We start from the raw sequence: 22,434 nt of genomic DNA, 5'->3' as shown, positions 1-22,434 counted from the left end.
ACTGAATCTGTCGATACATTTAAAAAATCATTCACCACAATCAAGTGGGATTTTTTTTCCTGGGACACAAGAGTGGCTCAGTATTTGCAAAGCAATCAGCATGATACATTACATCAGTAAGAGAAAGGATAAAAACATGATCATTTCAATAGATGCAGGAAAAGCATGTGACAAAGTACATTATCTGTTCATGAGAAAAACCCTCAACAAAGAAAGTTTAGAGGGAACAAACCTCAACAGAATAAAAAAAAAAAATGAAAAACCCACAGCTAACATCATACTCATTTGTGAAAAACTGAGCACTTTTTTCCTAAGATCAGGGACAAGACAAGCATGTCTACTCTTAGCACTTTTTTATTCAACATAGTACTGGAAATCCTAACCACGGCACTCAGACAAGAAAAAGAAGTAAAATGTATCCAAATTGGTAAGGAAGAAGTGAAACTCGTACTATTTGCAGATACAGAAAGCCCTAAAGACTCCACCAAAAAGCTGCTAGAACTGATAAATGAATTCAGTAAGGTCCCATGATATAAAATCAATATAGAGAAATCCATTGTATTTGTATACACTAATAATAAAGTAGTAGAGAAATTAAGAAAAGTCTCATTTACAATTGCACCAAAAATAATAAAATACCAGGAATAAATTTAATCAAGGAGGTGAAAGAAACTGTAACACATTGATGAAATAAATTGAGATGACACAAACAAATGGAAAGATATTTCATGCTCATGGATTGGGGGAACAAATACTGTTAAAATGTCTCATGTGACCTAAAGCAATCTACAAATTTAATGCAGTCCCTATCAGAATACGAATAGCATTTTTTACAAAACTAGAACAAATAATCCTAAAATTTATAGCAAACCAGAGAAGACCCTGAGTAACCAAAACAGTCTTGAAAAAGAACAAAACTGGAGGTATCACAATCCCTGATTTCAAGCTATACTACAAAGCTATAATAAAACAGTATGATACTGGCACAAAAATAGACACACATATCAGTGGAACAGAATAGAGAGCCCAGAAATAAACCCATGATTTTCTGGCCAATTTGTCTTTGGTAAAGGAGGCAAGAATATCCAATGGGGAAAAAGACAGTCCCCTTAATAAATGGTGTTGGGAAAACTGGATAGCTGCATGCAAAAGAATGAAATGGACCACTTTATTATACCATATACAAAAAAAAACTTGAATTAAAGACCTAAATGTGAGACCTGAAAACCATAAAAATCCTGGAAAAGAGCATAGGCAGTAATTTTTCTGATACTGGCCATACCAACTTTTTCTGTCTCCTGAGGCAGGGGAAACAAAAGCAAAAATAAACTCTTGGGATTTACATCAAAATGCTTCTGTGCAGCAAAGGAAACAATCAACAAAACAGTCTACTGAATGGGAAAAGGTTTTTGCAAATGACATACCCAATAAAGTTTTAGTATACAAAATATATAAAAAAAACTACAACTCAACACCAAAAAAAAAATCCAATTTAAAAAAACGGGCAGAAGACATGAACAGACATTTCTCCAAAGAAGACCTCCATATGGCTAACAGACACATGAAAAGATGCTCAACATCACTCATCATCAGGAAAATGCAGGTCAGACCACAGTGGGGAAAAAAAAAAAAGAGATACCACCTCACACCTGTCAGAATGGCTAAAATCAAAAACACAAGAAACAAGTGTTGGTGAGGATGTGGAGAAAAAACACGCCTGCACCGTTGGCAGGAATGCAAACTGGTGCAGCAACTATGGAAGACAGTATGGAAGTTCCTCAGAAAATTAAAAACAGAACTACTGAATGATTCAGTAATTCCACTACTGGGTATCTACCCAAAGAATAAGGAAACACTAATTCGAAAAGATACTTGTATCCCTGTGTTTATTGCAGCAATACTTATAATAGCCAAATTATGGAAGCAACTTGTGTCCATCGATAGAAGAGTGGGTAAACAAGAAGTGGCTATATATACATGTATAACGGGATATTACTCAGCCATGAAAAAAGAGTGAAATTTTGCCATTTACAACAATATGGTTGGATCTAGAGGGTGTAATGCTAAGTGAAATAAATGAGAGAAAGCCATCTATCCTATGATTTCACTCATATGTGGAATTTAAGAAATAAATGAACAAAGAAAAAAGAAAAATACCCAGATTCTTAAATAGAAAAAACTGATGGTTACCAGAGGTGAGGTAGGTCCAGGGAGGATGGGTGAAATAGGTGAAGGGGACTAAGATACACTTTTTCTTTTCTTTTCTTTTTTTTTTTTTTTGACAGAGACATGGCGAGAGAGGGAACACAGGTGGGGGGGGGGGTGGGAGAGGGAGAAGCAGGCTTCCTGCCAAGCAGGGAGCCCAATGTGGGGCTCGATCCCAGGACCCTAGGTCCATGACCTGAGCTGAAGGCAGGCGCTTAACGACTGAGCCACCCAGGCGCCCGGGGATTAAGATGCACTTACTATGATGAGCGCTGAGTGATGTGTAGAATTGCTGTATTGTATACCTGAAACTAGTATCACACTGTGTTAATTATACTGGATTTAAAATTTTAAAAATGTTACTGAAATTTAAAAAATGTATTCTCTTCCTCTAGAACCACTTTCAGTACCAGAGTCTGTATTAGTTGGGGCCCTTGAGTGAAGCAGAACCAATAGGACATATACAGAGAGAGGTTTGTTTTAAGGAATTAGCTTCTGTGATGGTGGTGGCTCTCAAAATCCACAGGGCAAATCAGCAGACTGGAAATTCAGATAAGAGGTGGTCTTGGAATCGTGAAGCCAAACTCGGTGAAATCTGTCTTTGCGGTTAGGCCTTCAACTGATTGGATAAGGCCCACCCACATTATAGAGGGTAGTTTACTCAAAGTCTACTGATTTAAATGTTAATCTTATCTAAAAAGGGCCTTCACAGCAACATTTAGTCTGGTGTTTGACCAAACAGCTAGGCACCATAGTGGGGTTGGAGAGGAGAGCACACAGCAGCCAAGCAATTCTCAGACACCAGCAGGATATCCAAGAATTCAACTCAGTCTGTCACTGTCTATAAGGAAATAGCATCAGATTCCATAGGTTAAGCGCTCAGTCCTACAAGACTGCTCCCCCACTCCCCATTCAGATGCCAGTAGCAGGTCCAGGTAGTTACCTGTTCTGAACAGCTGGCTATAAATCAAAGGTTCCCATGACCCCCTCCTTGTATTCAGTTAATTTGCTAGAGCTGTTCACAGAACTCAGAAACATTTTACTTACCGGATCACTTGTTTATTATAAAAGGATATAACTAAGGAACAGCCAGTTGAAAGAGATGTATAGGGCAAGGTATGGGGGAAAGGGCGAGAAGCTTCTGTAACGGAACCAACATGAGTTAGCTCCTTGGTGAATCATAGATAGAAACTACACCAGAAAAAAAGAAAGAAAACTTTTATTTGCAACAAATAAGGTGATCTCGGAGAATAACTTCCAAAGCTGTGACTCTCCTAGTAAGGAGTTAGGGTTAGGGTTAGTTTAGGGTTAGGATGAATATTTAGATAGAGAAGCCTTATCATATGTAGAGGCTGGTGTAAGGCCATGTATGTGCCTTAAGGAAACATGCCTATACATATATATTTGTAAATGACGCTTGTGCTCCTTCTTGGCCAGAGATTTTAGTATTATAATGAGGTGACAGTAGTTGGTCATTCTAGGGGGTTACTCCATGATCCATCTGGGCAGGTACAAGTCAGGGGTTACATTCAAACTGGTTTGGGTGGTGTGGGCTGGCTGGAGGTCTTGTCTGGACAGTCACTATTGCTTGAGGGGTGGTTGCAGTTTCCATTTGCCTGAGTTAAGAGATAAGCTAGAAAGAAGAGTTTTAAGTAAAAAATGTGAGACAGAGGTCGGTGAGTACAAGCAGGTGGGCAGTAAAGGTCAGGTCTTGGGGTCTAGCTGGTGTCATTTCCCTTCCCTCCCCAGTCAGAGCATGCCATTCTCCCCAAATCTCCATGTCTTTACCAACCTGGAAGCTCTTTGAACCCTGTCTTGGGTTTTTATAGAGGCTTCATTGCGGCCACGATTGATTAAATCATTGGCTGTTGGTGTTCCATTCATCCTCCAGGCCCTCGTCTCCCCAGAAGTAGGGGGCAGGAGAATAAAGGTTCAACCTTCTGGCAACCAACTACCTTCCTCAGATGGGGTCCAGAAGTCTTGTTATTAACATGACAAGAAACACCTTTGTCACTCTTAACAGGAAATTCCAAGGGTTTGGGGAGCTGCAAGTTAGGAACTTGTGATGAAGACCTAATATATTTCTTACAGATCACAACATCACACTAGCCAAGTTGACACATAAAATTAACACATGAATGACTTTAAATTAAATTAAAATTCATGTCTTCAATTTATAGCAGGTTTTATGTTCTTGTTAACTGTTACTTTTGCTTTCTCTGTTTAATTTGATCTTTTATCCCATTTCTTAACCCTTTCTACTTTTGTTCTATTTTCTCAGCGTAACACCTTTTCTTCAGGGTTTTAATTCTTGCTATCATATTTTTAATTTCCAAAAACTTTTTTTTGAGTGTATTACTATTGGTTTTTTTAAAAGATGTATTTATTTTAGAGAGCAAGTGTGAGTTGGGGGAGAGGTAGAGAGGGGAAGAGAGAGAGAATCTTAAGCAGACTCCCCGCTGATCACGGAGCCCAATGCAGGGCTTGATCTCATGACCCTGAGATCACCACCGAAGCCATAATCAAGAGTCGGCTGTTTAGGGGCACCTGGGTGGCTCAGGTGTTAACGCGTTTGCCTTCAGCTCAGGTCATGATCCCAGGGTCTTGAGATCGAGCCCCACATTGGGCTCCCTGCTCCACGGGAAGCCTGCTTCTCCCTCTCCCACTCCCCCTGCTTGTGTTCCCTTTCTCACTGAATCTCTCTCTGTCAAATAAATAAAATAAAATCTTCAAAAAAAAAAAAAGTCGGCTCTTTTAACTGACTGAGCCACCCAGGTGGCTATATTCTTTAACGATATACTTGCCTCCCATCCTAGGATATGTTTATGGGTATATATATATATATATATATATTTTTTTTTTTTCTGTTCCCTGAATTGCCCATTTCTTTCAAGTTGTTTTTCCCATTTGTTTCTTTAGCCTCTCAGAAATTTTTATTAAGTCTGGGTGTTCCCTAACTTTCTTCTGACTTTTTAGAGTAAAGTACTAAAATGCTGATTGGGAGGTCTGTGTACACAGATTAGACTTCTATCTGCTATAAAGAGATGATGTGGGCCTGGTCTTTCTGTAGGCCATTTCTGTTTCTTCAGAGAGAAATTCTGCTATCTGGTTACATGAGGTAGGTGGGAGATCGATGAGGAGGGTCCTCAGCATTTATTATTTTTGCTTCCATTTAATTACCCCTATTCTCTGATAATACTTCACCTCTGCTCTTACCTGAAATTGTTGCCGTCAGAGCCTGTCTAGTTCAGCCTTTCCTAAATAGTAAACCTCTGCTCAAAAGGAGGGATAGTTGCTGGCAGCATGGGATGAAAGGGTCTGGTTGTTCTTACTGCTTTTAAAACCTTCCACCTGCTCTTTTCTCTTTTCAGTCTTATTCTTTGTAACCTCTTTCAGAGGTACCTGTGACTCTGATTCCTATTCCTTTCTGAAGTGGCTAAAAGTGTATATGTGTATGTGTGCTTGCTTGCTACTCGTTTATTTCCCCACCTTTAGTGTAAATTTAAACTCCTCTTGATGTATAAAATCTTTATCATTCTCCTGGTTTTGGTCTTCTAAAATTTTGTTAAATGAAATCATAGGACTGTTGTCTCCTTTTGAGTTCCTTTGACTTTGTGTTTCTTAGTCATTTTAATGACATTTTAGAAGGAAACAAAAAAAAAGGTATATTTCAGTCTGCTGTGTTTAACAGTATTGAAGTCCCCCGCACATTATTTAAAACTTAAAACCTTGATTAATTCTAATATTCCTCTTATTCCGTCTAACCTATGTAACATCCCACCAAATCTATTTTTGTTGTTTTGTTTCTTATATCTGAGAATGTGAAGAGTGAAAGACTGAATCATTATGTTGGGGACGATCTCAGAGATCATCTCTAATCCTTCAGTTTATAGATGAGAAAATTTGAGACTATCAGCTATGTCTTTGCTTTAGGACACATCATCCTGAATTAGTGTCTTAATACAGTTTATTATTGTTCTTTGGTTGGCTGGATGGTTCTCCTGCTGTTCTCCTGGGCTCATTGGGCAGCTGCAGTCACATAACAGCTGAAAGGGCTTGATGGAGCAAGATGGCTACGCCAGCATGTGTGGCAGTTGTTGCTGGCTGTGAGCCAGCACCATGGTTTTCCTCCTCATGGCCTCTCATCTTCCACTAGGCTAGTCCAGCTTCTTAATAACATGGCAGTTTCTGGGCAGCTTTCCAAAACGGCAAGACTCACTTGCAGAAGTGCCTCTCAACCTCTGTTTGTGTCACATTTGCATCTTATATTCCATCACCAGAACTCTATTCTGTTGTTTTGGACCTTTCTGTATCACTAAAAATCTTGGGCTTTGCTGTAAAACCAGAGGATTAGAAAGTTGCTTGGTGGACTTGGTGTTAGAAAAAAAGAGGTTCTAGGAGAAGGAGAATTATGTGATTCCAGCATTTCCTAGCATCAGGTTACTTGGTAACTCATGCATTCTTTTTTAAAGGCGTTGCTAGAACCACCATGTTTGACCACTGGATTAGTTTTCTGTTGCTGTGTAACAAATTACCACAAGCTGAAAACAGCACCCATTTATCATCTGTTAGTTCCTCTGGGTCAGGAGTCTGGACACAGCTTAGCTAGGTCTTCCACTTCGGGTCTCACAAGTCTCGAAATTAAAGAGGAGATGATCAGTAGATAGTTGGTTATAAAAGTTTGGGCTTTTAGACCGTCCTTGAACTTGGAGTGGATGAGATCATGCGGGTGTTTTGGTAAGAAGAGAAGCAGGCCTGTAAACACCAACATTTCAGGTAGAGTATGGAGAGCCCAAATGAGACCGAGAAGGATGAAAGGTCCAAGAACAAATGGTAGAAGTGAAGGAAAGGCAAAGCATTTTAATTTTTCGGAGAGGGTAACTGGGACAGTAGTGGCAAAGGCTACCGAAAGATTATGCATGATTAAGAACAAAAAGGTATCATACCGTTAGCTTTAGTTCAAGGGATCTGTGGATTAACCATATTCCATTATAGTTTTCTTTGTAAGTCTTCTTTTCAAATCCTATTTTATTTTGTATACTTAAAAATAGTAATCCTGGGAAGGAGTATATAAGCTTTACCACATCCCCCAGAGGAGTGCATAACACACAAAGGTAAGAGCTCCTGCTCAACATTGTTGACCTTGGCAAAAGCAGTCTTAGAGGAACAGTAGTATCACAACCAAAGTGCAAGATCTAGAAATGATGATGTATAATGCTGAGATAGAGAAAGTGCATGTAGAGCAGAAGTGAGTTCAGGGTTTCTTTACTGTAAGAGTATCACCGTTAAAGAGCAGAGTTTTCAAAATCAGACAACCTGGATTTGAACTCTGCTTTGCTCTGAACTTACCATGTGACCTTGGGAAGTTTTCTTAACTTTTCCAGGTCTCTCAGTTTGCCTGTCTATAAAATTAGGAAAGTATGTAATAAGTACTTAATGGGAGTATTTTGAGAATTCAATGTAAGGTGATTCATGTGAACTACTTAGAACACTGGCAGTCACATGATAATATTTCTTATTATTGGTCATTTATTAGGTTAGCTCACATGCTAGATTCATTTTAGGTGATTTTGCATATGTGCTGTATTTTCATTTTATATTCATTTTATATTGATTTGTACTTTAATTATTTAAAAGGCAGCTCTTTCATAGTACATGGCATCACCATTGTCTCTCACCCATTATACTGAGTACATATTGAAACCCCTAGGAAGGTGGCTATTATTATGGATACTATTTGACAGGCAAAAGTAGATTACAGAGAGAATGGTATAGAATAAGAGGAGACTCTAGGACTGAGCTTTGGCATTTAAATCTAAAGGACAGAGGAGGAGGAGGAGAATCTACCAAGGAAAACTGAAAAGGGGAAACCAGGGAAGTAGGAAAAAAAGACCAAGAAAGTGTGAAACCGTGAAAGCCAACTGTCAAAAGATAAGTAAGATGGGAACTGAAAAATGTCAGATCTAACTCCATGGGAGACGCTGGGAACCTGAACAACGGCTGTTCTGGTGGAATAGCAGGGTCAGAGGCCACATAGCCAGGATGCCCCTTTCTTCCTTACCTCTACATCTCACTATGGTCAGGATCTTCTTGTTTTGTGTAAACCCCCCCCCCCCCCGACCAAACCTGACCTCAAGTCTATCAACCTTTTATCTATTAGAATTTTTAAGGGACACCTGGGTGGCTCAGTCGTTAAGCATCTGCCTTCGGCTCAGGTCCTGATCCCAGGGTCCTGGGATCAAGCCCCACATCGGACTCCCTGCTCCACAGGAAACCTGCTTCTCCCTCTCCCACTCCCCCTGCTTGTGTTTCATCTCTCACTGTGTCTCTCTGTCAAATAAATAAAATCTTAAAAAAAATTTTTTTTAAGTAAGGTCCTTAGTAAAATTAGATATACTACAGTTGCATCCCAGTTGATTTTCTTAATTGCAACAACACAACTGTTGAACTGAGTTGAGTTGAGGCTCAGTATGGCTCCTTTATTATGAATTCACCATGTGCCAGATTGATCTCCATTCCAGTCCTGTAACTCTTACCCTATAACCTTCAGAGATTCTGTAGTATCTCTCTAACTTCAAATTTCTTAGGCTTAGATCCAGAGCCTCTACAGTGTAAATGAATTATATTTCTTCAGCCTTATTGTTCATAATTCTCCTTAGGTGGACTCCCAAATTTCTCCCTATAATATTTCCAGTTCCCCATTATCTCTGAGCTTTTCTGTTTTTGCAGCACTGTTGTGCTTTTTCCTTTTCCTAGATTTATCTTCATTGTCAGCGTCACACCCATACTTCAGTACAACTGTCTTTATATGCCCAGATACCCTGCTACGCTACATTTTACCATCAAAATAGGACAGAATACTTAGGAGAGAATGGATTCAAAGACCTGAACAAAGCAAAACTATATTATGGTTAATTTTTTTAAATAGATTTTATAATACAAAACTACTTCTGGAACAGAGAAACCAGTGAATAAGCAAATGTTGGGAATAGCTAAAAACGTATTTCATGAAAGTTGAAAATGATCATTTTATGTGGACAATGCTAAATCTAGATCATAGCACTATAATTGAATATGATAATGGCAATTCCCATTTGTAGGTAGGTAGCCCAGACCCCTTCCTCTGAACTTCAGACCCACTGATGTTTTACTCAGCAGACATCTCAAATTGAACTTGTCCAGAATGGAATACATATTCTTGCTACTGTTTCCTCAAAACAACAAAAGACACCTGATCTTTCTCTGTGAATACTTTCACCATCTATCCAGTTGTCCAGGTCATAAATCTAGAAACTAAATCCATGACCTTTTTCTGTCCCCCTCTATCCTTTTATGAAGTCATTCTTCTAGTCCTCTCTGGTCTGTCTTCTAAGTATTTTGCAAATCTCCAGTTCTTTTCATCTCCAGTGCTATTACTCCTTTTCAAGCTATTGTTTGTTGCCTGGTCAGTTGCAGTAGACTTTTAGCTAGGTCCCTCTGAGTCCACTCTCCCCGCCCCCCCCCCCCCCCCCCCGCCCCAGAGAGGTGATTCTCTAGCCTGCAACCAGAGTGAACATTAAAACTGCAAATGTTATCACGCCACATTCTGACTTAAATTCTTCCTCTGGCTTTCTGTGGCTATTAGGATAAAATCTAAAATCCTTCAAGGATCTTTGATCTTTTTTTTTTTCCCCCAAGATTTATTTGAGAGAGAGAAAGAGCACTTGAGTACAGTGGCGGGGGCAGGGGCGGTGGGAGAGCAGAGGGAGAGAGAATCTCAAGCAGACTCTGTGCTGATCACAGAGCCCCATGCAGGGCTCGACTTGGGGCTCCCATCTCACGACCCTGAGATCATGACCTGAGCCAGAATCAAAAGTTGGGCGCTTAGCCAACTATAAGCCACCTAGGCTCCCCAGGGACCTTCTTTATTAGACATTTTCCTGCCTTTTCAGCAACAGTATAAATGATGACAGTTGTCCTGTTCTCTCTGCTCCAGTCATACTGGTCTTCTTACTTCCAGTCCGCATCTCCTGATATTTGCACATGCTCTTCTTCCTACTTCCCGTCTATCACCTAGCTAGCACTTACTCATCCTTCAGAGTCCAACCATATCTTTTCAAATTTAAATATTAAATTTTGAGCTATAGAGACTATTCAGTTAACACTAGTTTTCAAAGCAACAGTGTCAAGAATACATCCTTTCACTTTCTCAAACCTGCATCTAAGCAAAGTCTCTTTAAGAGACAGAACTAATTCACCTAATGCCTGTACTTTGAAAATTAATAACTTAGTTTGTGATTCTCATTTTTTGACCTAAAATTTTAAGATTCATAGAAATTTTATAAATGCTCCTTAGTATTTTTTTATCCTTCACTTTCTTTCTGTCAGTGTTCCAGTGGCTGACAGCTGCCCAGTAAGAAAGAAAATAAAAGCACAGATATAGTAAGTGGTGAAGAAAATGACTGGAATAAGAAAGAAAAATCCTAAGTATTAACACATATGTACACACACACACACAGTCTTGTTGATTTAAAAATGAGTGAACCAGACTGAAATGTACTAATCATTTAATTTCTTAATTGAAGTTTGAAAATCTCTCAGCTTTGTTCTGGTTTTTAATCATAAAATATGCCTTCTGTTTCTCTGTTTTAAAACAAATATGTGCAGTTTTAGATTAAAAATTCACTTTCATGGAATAATTCTTGTGGTCTTTAAGTCATTATATTGCATAAATGAGACCCTCTCTTGGCACCTTGAACCTTCGGCTGAGTGGAAATAAGCCAAATCTGAATTAAGCCCTTCCCTGGCGCTTTTGCCATTTCTCTTTTGTATGGTTAGGAGTGGTATAATAGAAAGAATACAGACTTTGGGCTTGAATATACCTGGGTTCAAATCCCAGCTCCACAGCTTAATTTGTGAGGCTGGGGAAGTTAGTTACTTACTTTCCTCATCTGTACAAACAAGAATAGACAAAGTTATGAGGACTAAATTTGAAAAAAATATATCATCATACTGTCAGGCACTTAATACTTGTCAAGTATTTTTTAGTTTTCCAGGGAAAAAATGTAAATATTTAAATAGAAATGAGAAGATCTTTACTGTGGTTTCTTCCCAGCTTACCAACCAACCATTCTGTTTCACCCCACAGTCAGTGTTAGCTTTGTAATCTTGAACAAGGCATTTAATTTCTCTAAGCTTCAGTTAGAAAGCTAGGGCAACCTGAAGGAAAACCAGATCATAGTAGAATAGCCCTTCTGCCTTGAAGTGTTTTATCATGATGAAGTGGCTCTCATCTTTTGGAATTTGTTGAGTTAGGTTGTTTTGAAAGAATTATCTGTTGCTGTAGGATTGAGATAAATTACTGTTAAATTTCATCTTTTGCTACCTAAAAGAATTAGGAGTAACTTCCCTGCCATTAGTGACAGTATCTTTTTGTCGTAATTATACTATCAACTATTCTTTCTTTGTCCCTTTTTCCTCTTTCAAGAATGTGGTTGTATTCTCTGTGCCTCCATGTTATGTTGCTCAGACAGTAGTTTGCCTGATGTCTTCCTTCACTTAGGGTATTGTGGGGGTTTTTTCTTCTTTCTTACTGTATATCAAGGAGCCTCTTCAAAGTCAACTGCTATTATAAGAAACAGCTAGAAGTTATCTTTAAAGTGTCACACAAAAGAAACTTGGTTCTTTTCTGTCTGGTCATGATTGTTTATCCTAATGTATGGGTTATCCTTTGGTTGTCAATTTCTGCTGTGGGAACCTGACAGTGCCTTTTGTTTGGGGATTTTTTGAGGTTAAATTCACCCAACAAAATTAACCATATTATTTTCGTATTTTATTTTACTTTTTAGAGAGAGAAAGAGAGTGGGTAGGGGTGGAGGGAATCTCAAGCAGGCTCCATGCCCAGTGTGGAACCTGTCTCCGGGCTCGATCTCACAACCCTGAGATCATGACCTGAGCTGAAATCAAGAGTTGGACACTTAACCAACTTTGCCACCCAGGCGCCCCAAAATTAACTATTTTAAAGCCTACAATTTAGTGACATTTAGTACATTTATAATGTTATTTATACAACATCATTTCTATCTAGTTCCAAACATTTTCATTCCCACCAAACAAGACCCCATGCCCATTAAAATAGTCATTCTCTATTACCCCCCTCCCTAGCCTCTAACAAAGATTAATCTGCTTTTACCTCATGTACCTTAAAACATTAATTTGAATTTACCTATTCTGAATATTTTGTGTAAGTGGAATTCTACATATGACTTTCATGTCTCCTTCTGTTATATAGCATAGTACTTTCAAGGTTCATCAATGTTGTAGCATGTGTTAATACATATTAGTATTTCATTCCTTTTTATGAGTAATATGCTACTGTATGGATATACGTCATTTTGTTCATCCTTTCAGTTTTTGATGGACATTTGGATTGTTTTCACATTTTGGCTTTTGTGAATTGTACTGAAATGAACATTCATGTACAAGTATTTGTTTGGATACCTGTTCTCAATTTTGGGGGACCATATCTAAGAGCGGAATTGCTGGGTTATATGGTAATTTTATATTTGTTTTTGAGGAACTGCCTGTTTTCCACAGTGGCTGCAGCCTTTCACATTCCCACCAGCAGTGTACAAGAGTTGTAGTTTCTCCACATCTCTCCGACATTTATTTCTGGGCTTTTGTTTTTGTTTTATTTTTTAAGATTTTTATTTCTTTATTTGACAGAGAGAGACAGTGAGAGAGGGAACACAAGCAGGGGGAGTGGGAGAGGGAGAAGCAGGCTTCCCGCCAAGCAGAGAGCCCGACCCGGGGCTACATCCCAGGACCCAGGGATCATGACCTGAGCCGAAGGCAGATGCTTAACGACTGAGCCACCCAGGCACCCCATTTCTGGGTTGTTTTTAGGTTATTAGAGCTATCCTAGTTAGTGTGAAATGGTAATCTCATTATGGTTTTTATTTGCATCTCAGATGATTTATATTGAGCATCTTTTGTGTATTTTTTTTTCTTGCCATTCGTATATCTTCCTTGGAGAAATGTCTTAAAGTTCTTTGCTCATTTTTTAGTTGGTGTTTGTCTTTTTGTTGAACTGTGAGTTCTTTATATGTTCTGAATATTAGGCTCTTATCTAAAAGTTTATTAGCGTTAGCTCTTCTATTTAGGTCTTTGATCTGTTTTGAATTAATTTTTACATATGGCATAAAGTAAGAGTTCAACTTCATTCTTTGCATGTGGATATGTAGTTGTCCTAGCACTCTTTGTTGAGGAGACTATTCTTTCCCCATTAATGGTCTCAGCAAACTTGTTGAAAATCTGTTGACCATAGATGTATGGGTTTATATTGAGACTCTGAATTCAGTTCCTTTGGTCATTCTGTCTGTCCTTATGCCAGTACCACACTGTGGTACTGATTGATTACTGCAGTTTTGTTTTTTGTTTGTGTGAGTGTAGGGGGGTGTTTAAGATTTTATTTATTCTAGAGAGAGAGCACAAGTAGGGGGAGCAGCAGAGGGAGAGGGAGAAGCAGGCTTCCTGGTGAACAGGGAGCCTGATGTGTGGCTCTAACACAGGACCCTGAGATCATGACCTGAGCTGAAGGCAGTCGTTTAATGGACTGAGCCACCCAGGCGCCCTGTTTCCTGCAGCTTTGTTGTGAGTTGTAAATTGTGAAGACTGGTAAGAACAAAATGAGTCTTTTTTCAAGATTGTTTTTGGATAATCTAGGTCCCTTACATTTTCATATGAATTTTAGGATCATGTTCTCAATTTCTGCAAAAAAGGAAGCTGGGATTTTGATAGGGATTATATTTAATCTGTAGATCAATTTGGGGACTCTTGACATTTTACCTGTATTTAAGTATTTTATTGTTTTTAATTGTAAATGGAATTGTTATTTCCCTTTTTCAATTACTCATTTGGTACATTTAAAACAATATTTTTGTGTGTTGATCTTGTATTTTGCAACTTTGCTAAATTTGTTACCTAAGTTTTACGGAATCTTCAGAATTTTCTTTAGAAATAGGATCATTTCATCTGCAAATAGAGGTAGTTTTACCTCTTTCTTTCCAATTTGGGTGGCTTCCCCCACCCCCTTGGCTAATTCTAGCCAGAGGGCTAGAACTTCCAGTATAGCTTTGAAAAGAAATGGAGGAAAGGGGGCATCCTTGTCTTGTTCCTGATCTTAGAGAGAGAGCTCTTAGTCTTTTGCCATTGAGTATGTTAGCCCTGGGGTTTTGATAAGTGCCCTCTATCCGGTTGAGGAAGTTTCATTCTGTTGTAGTTTGCTGTGTGTTCTAACCATGAAAGTCTGCTAAATTTTGTTAAATGCTTTTTCTACATCATTTGGGATGATTGTGTGGGGTTTTTCCCTTCATTCTATTAGTGTGGTATATCATAACAATTGATTTTTGTATATTGAACCACCCTCATAATCCTAGGATACATCCCATTTGATCTTAGTGTTAAAATGCTGCATAGTCTTCATGTGCTGCTGACTTTGGTTTGCAAGGGAAATTGTTCAGTAGTTTTCTTGTGGAGTCTTTGTCTTTGGCATCAAGAGTAATGATGGCCTTACAGAATGAATTGAGAAGTGTTCCCTCTTTTATTTCTTTGGAAGAATTTGAGAAGGGTTAGTGTTGATTCTTTAAATGATTAGTAGAATTCACCAGTGAAATCATCTGCTCCTGGGCTTTTTTTTCTATTGGGAGGTATTTGGTTTTGGAAGTCGTCATTGTATTTATTTTTTTGTTTGTTTCAAATTATTTAAATTCTAGTTAACATAATAGTGTAATGTTGGTTCAGATGTAGAATTCATTGATGCATTACTTACATACAACGCTCAGTGCTCATAACATCACATGCCCTCCTTACTTAAAACCCATCACCCATTTGGCCCAACCCCATCCACCTCCTTCCGTCCACCCTCAGTTTGTTCTCTGTAGTTAAGAGACTCTTATGGTTTGCTTCCCTCTTTTTTTTTTTTTTACCCCTTTCCCACATGTTCATCTGTTTTATTTCTTAAATTCCACATATGAGTGAAATCGTATGGTATTTGTCTTTCTCGACTAACTTATTTTGCTTAGGTTAATACTCTCTAGCTCTATCCATTTCATTGCAAATGGCAAGATTTCATTCTTTTTGATGGCTGAGTAATACTCCATTGTGTGTGTGGGTGTGTGTGTGTGTGTCTTTATCCATTCATCAGTGAGTAGACATTTAGGCTCTTTCCATAGTTTGGCTATGGTTGATAATGTTCTTTGGGAGGTTTTTGATTACTGATTCTTTGTCTTCACTTGTGTGTTCTTCCTCTTGAGTTAGTTTTTGTGTATGTCTAGGTGTTTATTTCATGTAGGTTATCTAATTTGTTCGCATACAGTTGTTAATTGTGTTCTCAATCCTTTTTATTTATGTAAGGTCTAATGTAGTCACTTTAATTTCTAATTTTAGTAATTTGAGCCTTTTTTTTATAGTTTAGTTGAAAGTTTCAATTCCTTCCTTCTGCTAGCTTTGGCTTCCTTTTTCCCTTTTTTTCTTTAAGGTGTAGATTATTGACATGTGGAGGTTTTTTTTTTTTTTTCCTATTTTAATGTAAGCGTTTATAGCTATAAATTTCTCCCCAAGCATTGCTTTTGCTGCAGTAAGTTATGCTATCTTGTGTTTTCCTTTTCACTCATCTTTAAGTGTTTTCTAATTTCCTTTGTGATTTCTGTAACCTGTTTGTTTGAAGAGTGTGTTTAATTTCCACATATTTGTGAATTTTCTAGTTTTTTTTCTGATACTGATACCTAGTTTCATGCCATTGTGATTAGAGAACGTTCTTTATATGATCTGTCTTTTTAAATTTCTTGAGACTTGTTTTGTGGCCTAGCATATGGTCTTCCCTGGAGAATCTTCTGTGTGCACTTGAGAAGACTGTGTATTCTGGTTTTGTGTGAAGTGTTTTTTATATATCTGTTAGGTTTGATTTTTTCATAGTATTGCTCAAGTCCTCTATTTCCTAACTGGACTTCTGACTAGTTACTCTATCCATTACTGAAAGTAAGGTATTGAAGTCTCTCTCTCTCATTTTAGTACTGGTTATTTCTCCCTTTAATTCTGTCATTTTTTTGCTTCATACATTAGGTGTGTATATGTTTATAATCTTTATATCTTCTCAATTGACCCTTTTATCAATATACAGTGTCCTTTTTTGTCTCATAACAGTTTTTGAGAATGAATGAGTGGGAAGGAAAACTGAAAGGAAATGCATATCTGATTTAATAATTATGTCAGGTTATTAGAACTTCCCACTGCTGTTCTGTGCGTTTCAAACTAGTTTTATTTCATTACTTAAATGTATTTTCATAAAACTTTCAAAGAGTATAGTTAAAGTTGAAGTAGCCCCCCATTCACCACCGTGTTCCACAGTGGAGGAAACTATATTTTTCAGATCTTAAAAAAAATGTTATATATAGTTTTGTGTCTTATTTTTTGCTTAATTTCTGTTTAACAATATTTTTCCAACAATTCCATGGCATTCTTTACAGATACCTCTATATAATATTCGATCTCAGTAATATGCCATGGTTTATTTGAACATTTTCTTGTTGAGTGAGGGATAGGTCGTTTCCATTCTTTAGCTTTTATAAACATGAACCCCCATATGCCAGTTTGTTTTCCTAGGGTAGATACTGAGGAATTACTGGGCATATTTTTGTACCTTCTCTGGAAGTGACCGGTATTTATCAATTTCTTGTATATCTGTCCAGAAATAATATTATCCTATAAAAGATACATTCTTAGATGTATAGCATATTTATTTCTATGTCTACATATAAAACAAATGTATACCTATGATATGGGTTTTTTTTCATAATAAAGTGTCATGGAGTTATTTCCATGCAGTTGCCTACTGACTAGATGTATCATAATTCACGTAACCAGGCCTCTCCTGATGTTTAGTTTTCTGCTCTTTCACTAGTAAAAACAGTGCTGTAATGACTACCTCTATACATAAGTCATTTCATAAGTGTGATTGTAATTGTAGGATAAATTCCTAGTAGCTGAAATTAATGTGAAAAGATACGCATTTATAATTCTGATAGATACTGCCAAATTGTCCTTCCTAGAGGTTTTGCCAGTGCACGTGCCATCATCTGTGTTACTGTCTCTTTCCCCCAGCGTTCCCAATACACACTTGTCAAACATTCGGATCATTGCCAGTATGATAGGGGAACAGTGGTGTCACACTAATCCTTTTCATTTGAGTTTCTCCCATTATGAGAGGATTGACCTTTTTGTTTGTGTGAAAGCCATGTGTTTTTACTGAACTGCTCTTTTTCTGTTGGGCTGTTAGACTTCGCTTACAGTGGAATTTGCCATGCTGAAAATTGTTTTTATGTTTATATAGTTACAGGTCTCAGTATTAAGACCTAAAATTTTGTGTTATTCTTAGGCCTTTCCCATCCTGAGATTATTAAAAGAATTGTCCATAATCAGAATATACTTTTAATATACTAACGTGTATATATACATATATATTATAAGAATTGTCCATAATCAGAATATACTTTTAATATACTAACGTATATATATACTTATATATACGTAATAAGTTACTCTGGGGATGAAAGTTAAATTGAGCTTTTTATTATTTATTTATTGCTCAGGAGTGAATGGCCCTACCTCACTTCATTTGCCCTTCAAAGCATGAAGAAAATATAGGATAACAGGGCCAGATTGTGTACCTTTGCACAGCATCTCATAGGATGATTGAAGCAGAGCTTGTCATGATTGCCCTATAGACCAATTCAAATTCATGGTGTGGTTCTAAGAACTATTGAATAGAGTCAAGGGAAGGCATTTTTAATATGGGATCCCTCTTTCACAATTTCTTTCAGCGTTGTTCAATTGTTAAAACATCTGGACCTGTGGTTCTTTCTTTCTTGTACTTCTATAAGAAGTTCTGGCCACCTTTCTGGGACCACTCCCAGTTTCTTTTGTCTCAGATGTAAAGGTTAAAATCCCATGAATTGAATTTGGTGTATTTTACATACTTCTTAGCAGTGCATTTTTTAGTAAATAAGACGATATAAAACTGCTTGACAACATGGACGTTTTTAGAGTGATGACAGTAAGGGTAAGTTTTCTCCTATCTTGTTTCTGTTATCTCAATATAAAAATCTGAGGGGCTTGAACAAAAAATTAATTTACCTTCTTTTTTATTAACTTTTTATTTACAATAGTTGGTATACTGAGACGGTTATTGGTTAACCATAAACAAATGGTATATGTTTTCATCCAGATCCTAAGGAAGAGAAAGAGGAAGATGATTCTACCCTCCCTCAGGAAGTTTCCATTGCTGCAACTAGGCCTAGCCGGGGCTGGCGCAGCAGTACCAGGACGTCTGTTTCTAGGCATCATGACACAGAGAACACCCGAAGTTCTAGGTCAAAGACTGGTTCATTGCAGCTCATCTGCAAGTCAGAACCAAATACAGATCAGCTTGATTATGGTACAGTACAAGTGGAGTATGGTTATTTAATAACCAATTGCCTGCTGATTTTAAATGTAATGTTGAACAGCTTACCTTTCAGGGGTAGGTGTGGTGATACAGACTTCCTTTATAAAGATAAGGTTTTGTTATGCTTTCTTTATCCAGATGGGGCAGAAGAACATCAGTCTCCAGGTGGCATTAGGTAAGAAACTTCGTATTTCATATTTACACCTTTGGGGACATAGAGTACACACAAAAGTTATTTTTTGCTTGAAAGAACATTGAGCCTTTAAAAAAAAATTTGGTTTTAGTATTTAGTTTAGATGTCACTTTGTTCTTGATTAGAGCTTTAACCACGTAATCTTTAGTTACCTTAGTTCCGAAAGCAGGTCTTTTTTTTTTTTTTTTTTTTTTTAAGATTTTACTTACTTGACAGAGAGATAGCGAGAGCAGGAACACAAGCAGGGGGAGTGGGAGAGGGAGAAGCAGGCTTCCTGCCGAGCAGGGAGCCCAATGCGGGGCTCGATCCCAAGACCCTGGGATCATGACCTGAGCCGAAGGCAGATGCTTACCGACTGAGCCACCCAGGCACCTCCAGAAAGCAGGTCTTGAGTACTTTCTGTATTCTGGCTTATTCTGTGCTAGCCACTGATGGGAAGTGTGGATGTTTTGACTAGGATTTTTGAAATTTGTATTCCATGGTAAATCATGTGAACTTTTTTCTTCTTTTTTTTTTTTTTGCTTTGTTGATCTTTTTGGTAAAGCAGATCATTGGATTACTAGACACAGGATTATAAAGTCCATTGTTTTTGTTTGTGTTTTAAGAGAGGGAGAAGGGGGGTTTAAGGATAGAGGGAGATGGAGAGAGAATCTTGACGTGGGGCTCCATCTCACAACTCTGAGATCATGACCTGAGCTGAAATCAAGAGACGCTTAACCAACTGAACCACTCAGGCACCTCATAAAGTCCGTTGTTTTTTGTTTTGTTTTGTTTTGTTTTGTTTTGTTTAGCTCTTAGTGCCATTGGGCAGTCATCTCTTACCTTTATTTAATCGAGTAATAGCATTTCTAGGATTTATGTATTTTTAGTTACAATTGTCATTGTGAGGATAAAACAGCTAGATTGCAGTCCAATTAGACCATAAGGATGAAAATTCTAGATAACTTACTGTGTGACTCTTTGGCAACCTCTAAATAAATTAGCAAATAAAATCCAGTCAGATAAGATCCTTACAACTGGAATTTCTAATCCAGAAATTTGCTTCTTTTTAGTAGTGATGAGGAGGAGGAAGAGGAAGAAGAGATGTTAATCAGTGAAGAGGAAATACCATTCAAAGACGACCCAAGAGATGAGACCTACAAACCTCACTTAGAGAGGCATGTCTCAGATTTTACTATAGACGTGTCGATGAAAAATAAGTTAGGAAAGCACTGTTGCATGCTTTTATTTCACCTTGTTGCTGAACTGATGGGTATAGACTTAACTTTAAATGAGTAATTAATCATGCACTTGTTTTGCCAATTTAACATTATCCTATAACTCCTTCACACAGCCTTCTCTTCTAGTTATATAACTTTATTTTGATCATATCCAAATTATTGGATGTCTGCATGTTTTACCTTGATGATACAAAGTATCATCAATTGCCTGAATATTTAGAATTTTTTACTTTTGTCTTTCTCTTTACAACTGTAGTGCATTCTGATTCCCAGGTATTGTTAGCCTAACGGCTTTTACTGTGCATGTGAGGAACAATTGACTGGAAATCACATTTCATGAGCTAAGGATCATAATTTTACAATAAATCGATGATAATCGCAGGTTTTACCCTTTTGTCTACAGTTCCTTTTGCAAAGATCCTTTGCTGGATACCAGTGTTGAAATGTGTTTGTGTTTTCAGGGAAACCCCAAAACCACGGAGAAAATCAGGGAAGGTGAAAGAAGAGAAGGAGAAGAAAGAAATTAAAGTGGAAGTTGAGGTAGAGGTGAAAGAAGAAGAGAATGAAATTAGGGAGGATGAGGAACCTCCTAGGAAGTGAGTAGGCAATTACTACTAAAAATGGAAACCTAACAGATTTTGAAGCCACTGGTGGGAAAAAGAGTGGGAGTGTGAGGGGGGCCATTGACAGGTGCATGCTGCTGCCTCAAGCAGCTGACAGTTTTATTGCAGAGGCTCTCTGAAAAGTTTAAATTTAATCCAAAGCAATACTTAAAGATGTCTAAATGAGTGGGCAGGACAGCAGCTAATGGGATGCAGAGGGAGTAGGGGTAGCAAGAAAAAGTATGCCAAATGTGAATCCTCAAAAGAAGGGCAAGTGAGGGCAAGTGATTGAAGAATCTTGACTTCCTGTCCAGCAGCCATTGCCTGTTGCAGAAATAAGATTTCTTTTAAGTGTTTAGTCTTTTTCGTTCTATTAAAAGGAGAGTATAGCTTATATTCTTAGGGTTTTTAGATAATAGATTATTCTACTTTTTAAATTGATTAAATTTAAGTGATAGACTTTTTACTGGAATGATTCTTCAAGTAGTAACCTTGAGGTTTATCCAAATCTTCCATAGTAATGTATAGTTTGTGATAGGTATGTATTTAACTTGTAGTGCAGATTTATTTAAGTGAAATTACTTCAGAATGACATCTTTGTTCAGCTTCTCAGATACGTTTTTGACTCTGTGTATTCTGTGTTATCCTTTGTTTCTGCCACCTGCTCTTTGGTCTTGAGTATATGTCTTTCGCCATCCTTCACCCTGTAAGCTTCAATCTGGGATATGTGGACAGTTACTCTGTTCTTTAATTATAGGAGAGGAAGAAGGCGAAAAGATGACAAAAGTCCACGACTACCCAAAAGGAGGTAATTTATACTCTTACTATGTTCCTTATTCCTGGTGGTAAGCACTTTACTCACATAATTACTTATAATTACCCTGCAGGAATGGCTATGTAAAAGTCTCTCAAAAGCAACTTTATTAATGTCCTTGATGCAGAGTTCCTGTGTTTTTATTTCCATTGTAGGGTCTTTAAGTTTCTAAAAATCTTAACACTTCTTTTGGGAGGTCACTAGTTTATTTTGTGCTGTTTTTTTAAAACTCTTATCAAACATTTGATAGTTTCTGCTTATTTCTAACATAAATTCTGTGCAAGCTATATACTAGTAAAGAGATTTTAACTCTTAATGCTATAAAATTGCTGTTCCCTATAGTGCATTGAGTTAAGCCACTGTGCAGAGTGCCTCTTCTGTTTACTAACTTTTCTCCTACATATTGATAATAGAAAAAAGCCTCCAATCCAATATGTCCGTTGTGAGATGGAAGGATGTGGAACTGTTCTGGCTCACCCTCGCTATTTGCAGGTCAGTAAATTGTTATGTAAGGCAGCCTTTCAGGTTATGTTCCATTACTGATTTTTCTATTTCATGGGATGCTATAATTCGTGCACTTGTGTGTAGGCTTTATCATTGACATACAGTGTCAAGAAAAATCTTTCTTTAAAAAGGCATAAAATTACTTAAGTCATTGTGTTAAAAATGTCTAACAACATGAGGTCAAATAAAGGATTTCCTTGGAATCTTGGAATAGTCCAGTGTTTCCCATTGTGATATAAATACTTCTGATACAAGAGATGATGGTACCAACAAACCAAAGGCACAGATGAACACACTTTATTTTAATGTGTATTTTTAAAAAATAAAATTAGCAACTCTAACCTGTGATTTCTTGAATAATGTTTAAAGTAAATTAATTTTTAGGGTTTTTATTTTTTTCTGTTTTTAGTAGATTT

General features: G+C 37.5%; 1 protein-coding gene across 2 annotated transcripts in view; it reads left to right on the top strand.

Moving 5' to 3' along the window:
• ZFP91 (ZFP91 zinc finger protein, atypical E3 ubiquitin ligase) overlaps positions 1-22,434 on the top strand; it is a 41,672-nt gene that overhangs the window by 12,406 nt on the left and 6,832 nt on the right. The window contains exons 3-8 of one of the 2 annotated variants that reach the window (XM_028111392.2): positions 18,467-18,676; positions 18,824-18,860; positions 19,934-20,035; positions 20,560-20,694; positions 21,458-21,508; positions 21,928-22,006. In XM_028111392.2, the coding sequence (XP_027967193.1) occupies positions 18,467-18,676; positions 18,824-18,860; positions 19,934-20,035; positions 20,560-20,694; positions 21,458-21,508; positions 21,928-22,006 (614 nt within the window). Of the gene's footprint in view, positions 1-18,466; positions 18,677-18,823; positions 18,861-19,930; positions 20,036-20,559; positions 20,695-21,457; positions 21,509-21,927; positions 22,007-22,434 lie in introns of both variants that reach the window. The other variant, XM_028111391.2, reaches the window with a different exon arrangement.

The sequence above is a fragment of the Eumetopias jubatus genome, unplaced genomic scaffold, assembly GCF_037043125.1.
Source record: "Eumetopias jubatus isolate StellerSeaLion01/CBP00866 unplaced genomic scaffold, mEumJub1_p1.0 scaffold_13, whole genome shotgun sequence".
Taxonomy (NCBI): domain Eukaryota; kingdom Metazoa; phylum Chordata; class Mammalia; order Carnivora; family Otariidae; genus Eumetopias; species Eumetopias jubatus.
This window is presented reverse-complemented; position numbering and strand designations above follow the sequence as displayed.